This window comes from Lynx canadensis, chromosome C2 (assembly GCF_007474595.2).
Source record: "Lynx canadensis isolate LIC74 chromosome C2, mLynCan4.pri.v2, whole genome shotgun sequence".
NCBI classification, from domain to species: domain Eukaryota; kingdom Metazoa; phylum Chordata; class Mammalia; order Carnivora; family Felidae; genus Lynx; species Lynx canadensis.
Window position 1 is genome coordinate 100,896,788 of NC_044311.2, and position 15,287 is coordinate 100,912,074.

At 42.1% G+C, this 15,287-nt stretch overlaps 1 protein-coding gene across 1 annotated transcript in view; it reads right to left on the reverse strand.

Annotated features, from left to right (window-relative positions):
• CD96 (CD96 molecule) overlaps positions 1-11,599 on the reverse strand; it is a 96,715-nt gene extending 85,116 nt beyond the window's left edge. The window contains 2 exon segments of the mRNA XM_030329266.1: positions 8,879-9,232; positions 11,430-11,599. Coding sequence (XP_030185126.1) covers positions 8,879-9,232; positions 11,430-11,490 — 415 coding nt within the window. The 5' untranslated portion in view covers positions 11,491-11,599.
• Positions 11,600-15,287: the final 3,688 nt, after the last annotated feature.

Consider the following 15,287-nt stretch of genomic DNA (forward strand, 5'->3'; position numbering starts at 1 on the left):
AAATGTCCCAATCATCATCCATTATTCCTTGAAGATGCTGGTATCTGGATTGCAACACCCTTGGTCACCTATATAGGTCACAGCCTAACCCCCTATATAATCCTGAGTGGTTTCAGTTACAGTGCCGTTGTCCTATCCGTTACCTGGCCTCTCAGTCCTGCGACTGCTCCCTCCGCTGTCCCTACTCCACTTGTGCCATCCACTCCCCTGATCACATCTGGACCTTTTCTGCCATACATACTTGCTCCACCTACAAACTCACTAAGTCAAACTTGCAAACACCCCTGCTAGTCGTTTTGTGCAACTAACTTCATCTCAACTGTTCTCTCTCCTCATTGAGTCTTTTAATGAATTGATCTCTACTTTCTCCCAATCGATCAGCTTTATTTCGTTTCCCTCATTATTGAGCTAAAATTCTATAGCCCATAATTTCAGCAATATTCTTGCTAATACCCCAAATCCCTTGGTTCGTCTCCCTTCCCCACTAATATACAGGAAATCCAACAACAGTGAATTACTACTATCTACTTTTTTTTAATGTTTACTTGTTTATTTATTTTAAAAATTTTTTACGCTAACGTTTACTTATTTTTGAGACAGAGAGACAGAGTGGGGGAGGGGCAGAGAGACAGAGGGAGACACAGAATCGGAAGCAGGCTCCAGGCTCTGAGCTGTCAGCCCCGAGCCCGACACGGGGGTTCAAACTCATGAACCACGAGATCACGACCTGAGCCGAAGTCAGCCGCTTAACCGACTGAGCCACCCGGGCACCCCAGCTACTCATTTATTTTAACAGAGAGAGAGAGTGCTCACACAAGCAGGGGAGGGGCAGAGAGAGAGACAGAGAGAGAGAGAGAGAGAGAGAGAGAGAGAGAGAGAGAGAATCCTAGGTAGGCTCCATGCTGTTACGACTCAGGGGCTCAAACCCATGAACTGCAAGATCATGAGCTGAGCTGAAATCAAGAGTCAGATGCTTAACCAACTGAGGCACCCAGGTATCCCTCCCCAATGATCTACTGTTGAATGCCCAGACCCAAGCAGCCAAACACTTGTCTTCACTACAATTTGTTACCATATTCAACTGGATGTTCAACCCTGACCAAAAATCCAAATACATTTATCTTGTGAACTCATTTTCCCTCTGTTCATAGATGGTATTTCAAACTCTCTCCAATCTCTTTCTGAAGCCTCCTCCCTCTCTCTACCTGAAGGTGACTTTGTTTCCTATTTTAGAGAAAATAGACGAGGGCAACGCCCTCCTCAAATGCACTTATCCCAATTTCCTTCCCTGCTGTTACAGTTTTTAAAACTGGTCCCTTTTTCCAATTTCTGGGTAGCTGTAGTACTGCTATTATAAATCCCACTGCCCCTATATTCTCCGAAACCTTAGTTTACTTATTGTACTTTCTCTGTGGTGTATTTAACTACTCTCTTTCAACTTTGACTGGGCTTTGAAGCTTAGTCAAGCATCTTGCATTAATTAAAACCACCACCACTAACGCCACAACGCCAATGACAACCCTCATTTGGGCACGCATGCCCTTCTTCTGATCACTAACAAACTTCTTACAAGTTATGTCAACATTTGTTGTCTCCGCCTCTTTGCCTCCTACTCACTCCTCTGCTCCCCACAGCCTGACTTCCATCTCTCTTCCATGCCACAAAAACAGCTTCCGTTAAGGTGATCAATACCATCCTGTTCCTAAATACGATCCGATAACCACGCTGTCCTCTCAGAAACATCAGAATTGACAGCTACTCCTTTCATGAAATGTTATCATTCTCGGTTTTTGTGAGCCAACTCCTCTCCTGATTTTACTGCTGCCTCTTCAGCCATTCTTCCGGAACCTTTAAAGATGTATCTTTCTCCATCTCTCGCTGTGGACTCTGCTGAAGGGCCGCATTGCTTTTCTCCCTTGAATTTCTCTGCCTAAATGATTCTTTCATTCCCCAAACTTCAGTTAGCACACACTCATATGCCTCACCAATTTGTATCTTCAACTTAAACCTCTCTTCTAGAACAGGAATTCTATCTATCTATCTATCTATCTATCCTCTATCATCTATTTCCTCGAGATTTCCTGAATGTGTCAACTTCATGTCTAACTCAACATGTACAAAACCAAACTCAAAGCAATCTCTGCACAATCTGATTGTCTTCTAGTTTTTCCTAACACAGTGAGTAATTCTCCCATTTTTTCTGTTCCACATACTTGAAACAAGAAGCATCTCCTGACATTGCCTTTTATTCCTCATTCCACATGTACCATCCAACACCAAATCCTATGGGGTGAATATCCTAAACTTACTTCTTTTTTTTTTTTAAATGTGTTTTTTAAAAAAAATGTTTACTTATTTTGAGAGAGAGAGAGCAAGGGGGGCAGGGACAGAGAGGGAGGGAGAGAGAGAGTCCCAAGCAGGCTCCACACTATCAGCACAGAGTCCCACACTGGGCTCAACCTCATGAACGGGGCTCAACGATATCTGAACTGAGCAGATATCGAGCAAGAATTGGACACTTAACTGACTGAGCCATCCAGGCGCCCCTCCTAAATATACTTCTAATTGGAACATTCCTCCCCATGTACCTCACTGCCACTCTACTCAATTACTAGCATCTCTCACTTAGATTTCTGCCCTTTTAACTGATCTACATTATCCTCTGTATCTTTTTTCAATAAATTCTCTATACGTTTGCCACAATTAAAAAAACAAAATCAAAACCACCATCTGTCAGTTAGTTTCCACAGCTCTTAGGATAAAGATAAAACCTGACTGGACCTCTCAATCTCTCTAGCCTCATCTTCAACTGCTTCCCTTTCAATCCCTATGCTCAAGACATAATACCTTTTAAAATCCCCCACAATTGCACTACCTCCTTACTACCAGAGTCTTTATACCTCCCATTTTCTGTAAAGCTGTGTTCCCCACATTGACCTGGTTAACTATGGCTCAAGCATCACTTCCCCAGGAAACCCTTCTTGATTTTCCTATTATATCCTCTCAAAACACTACTTTCTTACTGCAAGAACACTTCTCACTGTTGCAATTTGACATTTTTTTGGCTTATTTGGCTATTTTTTATCTCTTCCCATTGAACTTCATGATTCCTGATGACAGTCATGTCTGTATTGTATTCCTGGTGCCTAGCACCTCAAGTACACACAATATTTGTTGGATAAAGATTGAATACAAGAATTTAAGAAGAGTCAGCATTCAAGTTCAAGAACAAACTATGCTATAAAAACAGACACACAGGGGCACCTGGGTGGCTCAGTCGGTTAAGCGTCCGACTCTTGGTTTCGGCACAGGTCACGATCTCAGAGTTTTGTGAGTTTAAGCCCTCCAGTCCAGCTTTGTGCTCACAGCATGGAGCCTGCTTGGGATTCTCTCTCCCTCTCTCCCTGCCCCTCCCCTACTTGTGCTTTCTCTCTCAGAATAAATAAGCAAATTTCAAAGAAACTTTAAGACGGACACATAGATCAATGAAACAGAGACCCTAAAATTAAACTCACATATATGATCAATTAACTTATAATAATATTATTATGAAAAGATCCAAGAATACACAATGGGGAAAGGACAGTCTCCTTAATAAATAATATTGGGAAAGCTGGATAGCTGCAGATAGAAGAAAGAAACTGCACACCTGTCTTAAACCATACATAAAGATCAAATCAAATGGACTAATTACTTGAACATAAGACCCCAAACCATAACACTCCTAGAAGAAGACATAGGGGCAATGGTTTTTTTGGCCTTGGCAATGATTTTTTAGATTGGACACCAAAAGCAAAGGCAAAAAAAGCAAAAATAAACAATGGGACTGCATCAACCTAAAAAGCTTCTTAACAGAAAAGAAAAATATCAATAAAATGAAAAGGCAATGTATGGAATGGGAGAAAATATTTATAAATCATGTTATCTGATAAGGGATTAATATCTAAAATATAAAAAAAAAAACTCACACAACTCAACAACAACTAAACAAATAATCCAATTTAAAAATGGCCAGAGAAATTGAATAGACATTTTTCCAAATAAGATATCCAAGTGTCCCAAAGGCAAGGAAAAATTGCCCAACATCACTAAGCATCAGGGAAATGCCAGTAAAAACCACAATAAGATACCATCTCACACCTGTTAAAATGGCTATTACCAAAAAGGTAACAAATATCAGAAAGGATATGCAGAAAAGGGAGCACTTGTACATTGTTGGCGGAAATGTAAAATTTTTGCAGCCACTCTGGAAAACAGTATGGAAGCTCCTCATAACACTAAAAATAGAACCACCCTATGATCCAGCATTTCTACTTCTGGGTATATTTCTAAAAGAAATAAAATCATTATCTTAAAAAGATATACACATCTTCATGTTCATTGCAGCACTATTTTCAATAGCTAATACATAGAAACAGCCCAAGTGCGTCCTGATGGTTGAATGGATTAAGAAAATATTCTAATGTACAAGGAAATATCATTCGTGCGTTAAAAAAAAAAAAAAAAAGAAGGAAATCCTGCCATCTGTGACAACATGGATGGACGTTAAGGGCATTATACTATGTGGACCAAGAAAGACAAATACTGTATAATTTCATTTATATGTGGAATCTTCAAAAACAGAACAAAATGAACTTATAGATACAGAAGACAGATTGGTGGTTGCTAAAGGCAGGGAGTGGGGGCGAAATAGGTGAAGGTGGTCAAAAGGTACAAACTTCCAGTTATAAGATAAATAAATTCTGGGGGTATAATGTACAGCATGGTGACTACAGTTAATAATAATGTACCATATGTTTGAAACTTGCTAAGAGAGTAAATCTTAAAAGTTCTCATCACGGGAAAAATACATTTGACTGTGTGAGGTGATAGATATTAACTACACTTATTGTGATGATCGTTTCACTATACAGATATATAGATAGCTGCATAGATCTATCTATCTATATATCAAATCATCATGCCGGGGCACCTGGGTGGCTCAGTCGGTTGAGCGCCTGACTTCCATTCAGGTACTGATCTCATGGTTCGTGGGTTCAAGCTCCGCGTCAGGCTCTGTGCTGACAGCTCAGAACCTGGAGCCTGCTTCAGATTCTGTGTCTCCCCCTCTGTCTGTCCCTCCCATGCTCATGCTCTGTCTCTCTCTCTCAGTAATAAATAAACGTTAAAAAAATTTTTTAAATCATGTCATACACCTGAAACCAATACAATGTCTTATGTCAATTATAGTTCAGTAAAACTGGAAAAAAAATATCAAAGAACAAATTATGCCTCTGGACAAGGTAGTTAGACTCAGAGTATCAAGATTATATTATCAAGATATTATATTCTTTTACTGACAACAGAATAGAATATTTCTCTTATTAGATTCTATGTATTTCTTTTCCCACTCCTCCTCCTCCTTCTATTACCACTACTTCTTCTCCTCCTACTGTTTTCAGTCACAACATCAACAACCCTCTAAGGCTTTTGTAGTGATCTGGAAAATTAAAATCATGTTGCACTTTGATAACAGAGCCCAGCAACTTCACATTTTATTTTTATTTATTTATTTTTTTTAAATGTTTTTCAACGTTTATTTATTTTTGGGACAGAGAGAGACAGAGCATGAACGGGGGAGGGGCAGAGAGAGAGGGAGACACAGAATCGGAAACAGGCTCCAGGCTCTGAGCCATCAGCCCAGAGCCCGACGCGGGGCTCGAACTCACGGACCGCGAGATCGTGACCTGAGCTGAAGTCGGACGCCCAACCGACTGAGCCACCCAGGCGCCCCGCAACTTCACATTTTAAAACACATCAAGCTCATACAATCTCAGGCACTGTGGGTCCAGCTGCATTCAAACTAGGAAACCTGGATTACTACAACCCAGGGCTTAACTCAGAAAACTGCATTTCTTGGAGTAACTTGAAAGCTCACCTTGAAGAAAACCCTGTCAAGTGAAAGTGAAAAAGAAGCAAATGCTGAACGGTTTATTACATTTCTATCCTTGTCCACAGCCTCGGAGCACTAACTCACACCAAGGAACAAAATCTTTTGAAAAGAGAACTGAATCCCTTCTCAGCAATCCCCACCCCCCACCCCCGTCCCGGGAACATAGGGACAGAATTTAGGCATATACTGTTTTGTGAACAGACAGGGCTCAGAACGGCTCAGAGGACAACGGAAAGGAAACAAGAGGTCCCAACTGCCTGTGGTCCCTCAGATTTTCATATTTAGATTCTTATACACCACTTCAATTCACCTTTGTTCACAAGCTTCCTAAGTGTTTTCACGTCGCGTGTGCTTTGCTTACCCAACTAGCTTGCAAACATCTCACAGGGATGTACAAGGGAAATGGCATAAATGGGAGAAGAAGTGAGTGAAGATCAAAGGAATAAAGGGGGAAAAGGTGTGCCATTGGGTGGGGACTTGACAGGGCTTTCGAAAGGCAACTGCTTCATCTGAGTTAAGTGTCTGCCCCTTTGCGCTCTACCAGGCTTACATTTTTGGTCACTCTGTAATGAAGGATGGTTTTTCCTGTTCTGTTTTGCTCTTTTGTATGTTGCCTGCTTTGTACTCAATACACAGTAGCAGAACTATTTCTCTAACATGGGGGCCATTTTTCTTTTTCATCTGGTCCAGCTGACCAACAGCAAAGTTATCATCTGGGATATTTCCAACCACAAAGCATGTAGACATGGCTTCTGCCTCTCCTGAGAGTTGCAGTTTTTAGTAGCTACAAACTTAGTTTCTTTGAATTGCCCTTTATTTCAAGGAACACACGTTCCTTAAAGGCAACACCACTCTCCTTTCTGGATAACATACTACCTCTTCTCCAGTGCTGTCCTCATGTTGAGGACATGTCCCCATATGACTTACTTCCTATAGGGTACATCAATCCATTGAGAATCAAGCCAATTCTCAATGGAGTAGACATTAGACCCACAGAGATGCAATAGTACAGTTCACAGATTTAGGCAAAAGGTACAAAATCTTAATCTAAAGCCAAGGTCAATGTGTACTTGGGCTAATGTATGTTCAATGTTCGGCTGGGTTCCAAATTAGACAAATGCAAGAAGAGAGGGAGTAGGACCCATTATAAATAATAACTGATAAATAGAGTTCACTCCTTGTCATTATTACTCTTCTTAATGAAAACTACCCTTTACCAAACTCTTCCAGTCTGGCAGGAAGTATGCTAAGTGCTTTACAGATGACCCCATTTAATCATCAAAATAATGGTACCTGTGAAGGAGGTACTATAACCATTCATGTTTCTTCTACAATAGAACAAAAGCTTAGAGACTTGAATAACTTGACAAAGATGATACTTCTAATAAATGACAGAGCCAGCATTCAAATCCAGGCTACCTGACTTCAAGGTATGGGCAGGTAGACACTGTTCTACACAGGTCTCCTTGTTTCTCCTCATTCAACTCCACCCCACCCCGTCCCCAATTGAACTCAAGTATTTCTTTTTTCCTGGACAACAGCACTAGGAACAGGGCATTGTAAAGTAGTGGCAGAGGAGCTCCACGTCTACAGGTGGATTGTTCTAATACCACCTTATCTCCTGATAAGGAAGAAGAGGAAGTGATGGGGGTAATAAATCCATCCCTGCTGCCCATCCTGGGCAGTTCCATGCCTCTTTTAGCACAGCCTTCAGGAGTTAATTTTTGTTGCTTTTTTCTTATATTATCAGGCCACTTTGCCCCTGAGTTAAAAACACTTCATTTCCAGCGCATGTTCCATTTGTTGGCTTTCATTTTCATTCTTTTCCATTAGTATAAATGGAAATCATTTACTATAGGACCAACTAATTTAGGGGTAGGCAATATTATCATCATTTTCCAGATGGGTTCAGAGAATGGACATGACAGTCCCCAGGTGAAATTTATTTCTGGCCAGAAAGGAGCTAGAACTTAAGCTTAGGATTCCTGCCTCCAAACACAGCCCCCTAAAGCAAGTATGTGTGAATGCTACATGTGCAGCCGCCGCCTTTGTGCCTTTACCTGTCCTATACTAAATATATCATACATCCAAAGCACCTTGCATAGTTTCCCCCACAAACCTCCTCTGCTCCCTTTCCCTTCAGTGAGTGGCAACCTCCCCCCCAGATGTCACCCTAAATTTTTCTCTCTCCCTCACTCATACTGCCCTCACTTTTATGCCCAAAGCACACAATTTGTTGTTTCTATGTCTGCCCAAACTATCAGTCTCCTCTGGGCCACGAGGACGGTCTCCTAGTTCACTCCCACCTTTCCCTTCTGGCCCACCTTCACCCCATTCTTATACTGAAGCCAGCAAAATCTTTTATGACCCAAGTATAGCCAGGCTATAAATGTCATGCCATCCTTTTGTTGTGAATACTTCACAACAATGTCTTCCTATGGTTCTTAGATAAAAATCAAACCTTTGAAACATTGCTGACAACATCTGACACCATCCGGTCCTTGCCATATCTCCCACCTCATCTCTTAACCTCTGCACTGCAGTCCTGCTGGCATTTTCCCATTTCTTTAAACACTATAAAGTCCCTTACACAAGCTGTAAGGGATCACTCAAAAACCTCCACATCCTAAATGGTGTTAATGTCCACTCCTTCCTCAGACTTCAGAGCTCAGGTGTTGCTTTCTGAGGGTCAGTTTCCCTGCCGCTATTACATGCTCTTTCACAAGACCATTGTAGTCCTTATCACTTATCACTGTTGCAATTTTACTTTTGTTTGTGGAATTATTTGGTTAATTCCTGTCTTCCTTTCCAAGCAATACCTCTTTCTGCTCAACTTCTGTGAACTTAGCACCACGTTTAGCATGTGGTTGGCTCAGAATACATACCTGTTGAATGAATGAGAGCTGAGTGAAAGCATGGGATTCTTTCCCTCCCAGTTATGCTTACCATTTGTCTGAATGAGCAGGTTGTAGATTTTAGTCCGAACACCCTCTGGAAACAGAGTAAAGCTACACTCATACTTCCCGGTGAATGAAGAGGACACGTTCTTTAAGTGCAGGGTCCATTTTGACACATTTCTGGGAGTTTTTGTGAAAGTCACCAGTGATTCACAGGGACTGTCATTGGCACAGTGCAAGCCATATTGGGGATGATAAAGAGCAATCAGGTCCAACTTGTCAGTGACCTTGGACCATTGCATCTGTACCAACAAGTCTTTCTTCCATGTTTGGCAGGTCAAGTTGACATCAGAGCCAGGGAAAGCATAGATGTCTTCTTCATTGGATGCTTTTCCCCATACTCCTGAAAAGGGAACATGAGCCATCAGTTTGCGTGATTCATGTGGAATGACTCTTACTTAAAAAGCTTGGTCACTTCGGTGAGGTGAGCAACTGAGGAATTTTTTTCTCTGGTTGCCTTAGGTAGAGGAGAGAGCTTGTGCGTGACCCTGACAGTAAAGCAGAGACTCAATGCAAATGAGGAGGCATTTGATCAAAGACGCTAGGGGAATATTGATCTCTTTGTCTGTTGGTCTGTCCAAAGAATAATTTAAGTTCTCTGCCTGCGAATAAAATTAAGCCTATTTAGAACCTGAAGCCCACCAGCAAACATTATGACAGCTATCTTTGCAATGACTCTAATGGGCTGGTTTTGTTTTGTTTTGGTTTTGTTTGGTTTGATGAATCAACAGCTGCATATAACACACAAATAATATTTTCTGAAACTGAAAACATAACTGATACGTGTGTAGCTGTTTTAAAAATGTATGTTCTCCAGGGGCGCCTGGGTGGCTCAGTCGGTTAAGCGTCGGACTTCGGCTCAGGTCATGATCTCACGGTCCGTGAGTTCGAGCCCCGCGTCGGGCTCTCTGCTGACAGCTCAGAGCCTGGAGCCTGTTTCCGATTCTGTGTCTCCCTCTCTCTCTGACCCTCCCCCGTTCATGCTCTGTCTCTCTCTGTCTCAAAAATAAATAAACATTTAAAAAATAAAATAAAATAAAAATAAAAAAATAAAAATAAAAATGTATGTTCTCAAGAGGCTTTTAAATAGACTATTTAATCCTTCTCACATACCAAAGAATGATGTTGTTAACCCTCTACCAAAGACGAAACTGAGGCACAAGATGAGTAAGTGCTTTGCTTAAAGTCACACCTCACAGTAAAAGACCCTGAATTTGGTTGCCTAGAGTCTGTGCTCTTTCTGTAACCTTCATAACCTCCAAACTGCCTCCCAAATTGGTTGAGAAGACTAAGAAATTTGACATTCAATATATGAAGATCAAAAGGACCTTTATTTTCCTGCAGTTGGGGCTCCTGAGGGGAGAAGGAGAGAAAATACCTCAGGGTGTCCACTAAAGATAAACTATGGTCAGGATCATCAATAATCAACACTTTGAAATACTAGACATAAAAGAAGAAGATTCTGTCCCATCAGCTCTCTGACCACATGGTATAAGGCACTTAAAATATGTTAAGCATTGAGCCTTTGACATGCCTTCAATAGTGGAGGCCTCCGTTTTAGCGTTAATGGAACACTGTTACAGGAATGATATACTATTATGACAAGTCCCACTGAAGCTCACAAAGGAAAAAGATAAAAAGATGACAAGCAACGGAGAAGAAACAAGGCTCTCTAAGGTACTTGACAAATGGGAATTATTACACTTTTATGGATTCAAAAGTTTGGGTAGGACAGAGGTTAGTACAGTTTAATGTCGTTCCCTGTAAGCTCTCTTTTGCCTGATAATACGACTCTGATCCTATCCACAGCACTGTATTCCAAAGTCTCCTTTGATTTAGAAATTCTTCTTAGGATCTTCATTGCGATATCTGTAAAGCACAGTTAATTCTTAAGACACTCAAGCTCACTATAATACTCCCATGCTATGGAATGCAGAACTAATCTTTCCTCATGGTTTTTTTTTTTTTTAAATAGGCCCTGAAGACACGGGTTCCCACTGTCATAAGGACCCTCCTTTGTCTTCTGGGTCCTTACCTACACATGCTGCATTAAAATTCAACATATGTTCAACTCCCAAAGACGTTAGCTATTTGGAGGAGTAATGCTTGTTCCATACAAAAGAAACAGGATCCTTGAGAGAGAGAAAGATGAGCGAGGATCTCAGAGCACTGATGGCTTTGTGATTTTTTTTAGTATTCTGGAGTTGTTCTCACTACCATTTGGAGAGCATTTCATTTCTGAGAAGCACAATTTCCCAGTTACTCCAGAGGTCCTCTTCGGAAGGAAATGGGTGAAAATGTCTCAGAGCAGTGACACAAACTACTCATTCCCTTCTCGTTTTTAGTGTTCGTTAGTAATCATTTCTGGACTCTTAACATCTCTGCGAAAGCTGCCACTTAAATATGTAACTGAAAACCTTAGCAACGATCTGCCTTCAGTGATCAATGTCAGCCGCAGTCGCACGCATTTTAAATGAACAGAGGCCCCACTCACCCCGAAAGCAGCCGATCTGACAAGAAAGGACAAGTGGAAGCCTTACCCCTGACAAAATGTATCTGGATGATGGAACAGACAGCACAATATGTCCATTTTTTCTCCATCGTCTCCTGAAGGCCTCACGCCAGCATCTCCACGATCACAGAAGTCAATTGATGCCTTGAAGCAAACTCCAGCTACCCTGTTTGTGCAGAAAAACCCCAAACCTGCTGCACGCCTGGGTCTGTTTATCACTTGGCAAGACCCCAGGAAATGAAACGTAGACAGGAAAGTAATGTGGTTCAGAGCTAAGTATAACCTTCAACAGAACAATGTTGAAATTGTTCTCTAAAATTTTGTGTATCACCTTCCTTAAAAGACTTCTCAGGATCCAAAGATTCTCTCCTTCAGGATCTCTGCGTCAGTCAAGCTGCTTCTAAAATCCAAACAAAGGAAATCATGCAGAGCGACTCATAATGTGCTTTTTATACATTTCTTTTCAAGAGCACAAAGTCATTTAACAAATGTGAGCTTAGTGTCTTTCATATCCATTTTTCTGCTCAATTGTAAATTGTCACCCCTATTTCATGAAAACCTTCATTTCCTGGGGGGGGGGGGTGTAGAGGAGGGAGGGTTCCTTTTCTACCCCCATCTGGGCGAGGCTGGAGGTCAGGCAGAGAAGCCTCCCACCCAGCTGGCTGGAGGGATTTTTTGCTGAGAGCAGAAGAACTTGCCCGTGCCTCAGCCAAAAACCAGAGAGAGCAAGGCGGAAACAATCTGAATCCAATGGCAAAGAATCTCCTATCTCAGCCAGCAACCACGCCTGTGATATCTGCCCAGCTGCCTCCATTTACAGAAGACAGACTGGGGTTCAGGGAAGGGTCCTAGTATATGATGACTTCCCTGCCGGATATGATGCCAGATATTGGTTTTCCAGCTGGAGATAAAATAGGCCTTCCAGACTCAAGAAAACATGCATCAGGCTGAGGACTACAGCATAAGGTTGATGAACGAAGAGTAAAAATGAATAAATATATGTGTTTACATATAACCATATGAACAACTGGTGAAGTATTCTGTGACTCTAATTTTACTAACACAATAAAGGCATCAGCCAGCAAGCCTGAAGGCAAACAAGAAGGCTGAGCTGTGTTCCTGAGGTGGTTACTCTTTACAGGGAGAGGATACTGGCCAGGTTGTCATCATGTATATTGCCATCATGTACCGTGACATCATGGTGTACTGATCTACCTTGTATATACCGATCTGTCCCTCTGCAAGGACTTGGGAGTAATATGGATGATGCTAAGATATAAGGCATCACCTCTGCCATTGAGGAGACCAGAATGTAACCGGGGGAACAGAGATGTGCATGTGGTTAAACAAGGGCTACTGTCCCCCCGGATGTCCAGGCTCCCCTCTACACCACCACTGCAAACAGTTGCCATGACGACTGTCATCCGAATTCATCACTACAAAGCTAATGATGTTTCTTGTAAAGGCCAGAGGATGGAGTTACTTATTTCCTAGCCCAGTGCTCCCCAGACTTTATTCCCACCCCCATCCCCATCTCCACACTTAGTTTCAGGGGTGTGACCTGGAGGGGCGAGGTCAGGTGGTGCTGACAGGGATGTTTTCAGGGAGGCTGCAGACTGCAGAGACTTTGACCGAAAGTCAGGAGGTATCGCTGCTCTCAGTGCCTTCATGTCCCCCCCTTTACCCCTGCCTTCCTATCTTCCCCTTTACCCCTGGACATTCTTGTAAATAACAGCGATGGACTACAGTGGCAAACATGGGCTAAGAAGATCTAGACCTGCAGGTGGTGTTCCCATTACAAGCCTGGGGAGGGATTTAGGTTATCTCACTCCACCTGTCATATTATCAGGAATGTACCTACATGAAATCAATAAAAATCTAAACTTACTGAATTCTCTAAAAACAATCTGTCCTCTCGAAGCATTTAGTGGTCTCCTGTCTCCTATTGCTTTAAACTAAAACACCTTTTCAGGGAAAAAAAAATCCCTCAAATTCAGAAAAAAGGGAAAAGATCACTTATTTTCCAGAGCTACAGATGGAGTCCTTGCCTCTCACTGGGGTTGGGCTGCCCAAGGCACCCGTGCAGAGGCCGCTGGGCAGACTGGCCCTCTCTGGGTGTCGTTCAGGGCTAGAAACCTCGGTGGCCCAGAGTCTTCTGATTTGACTAGTTTCCTTTGGGATTCACTCAGGCTCTAAGAGAAGAAAAATTTCAGATGCCCACAGAATGTTGATTGAACGGACGTGGTGTCCTAGGGCCGTGAGACCCAAGCAGCAGCCCCTCCATGACAGTGTGCATGCAGCAGGTGGCAGCAGCGCCCCGCACACGGGCGCCTCTCTCCCAGGTGATGGGAACTGCCCCCACTGCGTTTCAATCCCAGTAATATTTTCTAAAGGCCCATGCAGCATGGGGATAGGCGTTCTCTACACTTAAAAATAACTCTTCAGTGGAAGTCATGAAAATCTCTATTATCCTCCCTGCTCGACCAAATCCCAATTGCACAGCGTTTCTCCTGCCTTAGATGATAGTCCGCTGCTTGTGAAGAGAAAACAGAGGCAGTCAGTTCCACATACAAAAAGAAATCTTGAACTTCTTGAACTTCAGAGGCAAATTCAATTATTTACAAAGAGAAGCAGGGGCACGTATTATTTCTGCTAGAGGCAAGCTGTCATTGTGTGTTTTGAGCAAACTTTTTAAATGCTCCATTTAAACGCCCTCAATGAGAAAAGGACATTTTCAGAAATAGGAAGTTGAGCAAAAGGCACACTTACCTCTGTGGTTTGCTCAAATATTACTGATGTGTCTTAGATTTTATTCTTAATTATTCTATATAAAAATTAAAATGTAGACTGTTCTATCTTTGCACATGTTTCTCTCCCAAAATGCTTAGAAAACATGCTGTTTAATGTTTCAAATAATTGAGAAATACTCATTCATTGAGTGCCAACTCTTAAGAGATTACTGAAGAGGCACAGTTTTAAGTGATTTTAAAATGCAAATGATAAAACACAGCTCTTGCTCTTAAGGCATTTGCTATTTTGCTGGAGAGAAACATCCGTGCACACCACAAAGGAGTCAAGAAACATAAGACATAGAACTGAATGAGTAAGTAGCCCAGGATTTTAGGAAAGGAAGAGGAGGGATCAAGTAAGCTAGTAACATTTTAAGAGTGGAAATCTAAAGCTGGCTTCACATTGTAAGGGCGAGTCTGGTGGAAACCACAAGGTAAGTCATTCCAAGCAGAGCAAACAGTAGAGCCAACAGTTGGAATTGTTGAAGTTCAAGGCCAACTCTGAGTCAGTTGTGATCATGGAACAGAGGCTTTATTGAGGGGCTTTGGGTCAGACAAAGCTGTCCAAAGAGTGAGATTAGATTATGGAGGGCTTTGAATTCTGAGCTATAGATTTTGTTCTTCCTGTTAGAGAGAGTTACAGATTTTTCAAGAGAAGAGTGACATATATAAAGTAACATTTTAGAAAGATGAATCAGGTGGGCTTGTGAATAACAGTAAGGGGGGGAAAGAGGGTTAAGAGCTGTTAGGGGTCTTATATTTCCCTAAGCAGTGGAGGGCAAGAGGCTGCTGATTGGTTATGGCAGTGTGACGGGTGGTGGGGGGGTGGAGAGGCGGTGGACATTACAAAGAAAGAGGAAGTAAGGCTTGGTGTCCCATTGAACATGCAATCAAAATCTGCTCTCAAGTTTCATGCATCAGAATGAGGAGAAAAAAACAACTCTAATAGATTTAAGGGCTGTAAAACGATGTGAAAGTGTAATGGATTAATTCAATATCCCTGCTAGAAGAGCCACCCTACCCTCGGGGCAGTGGGCAAGGGGTCACTGAACTTTGGACAGAAAGTGAGGGATAGCCTATTAGGGTACAGGTAGAGA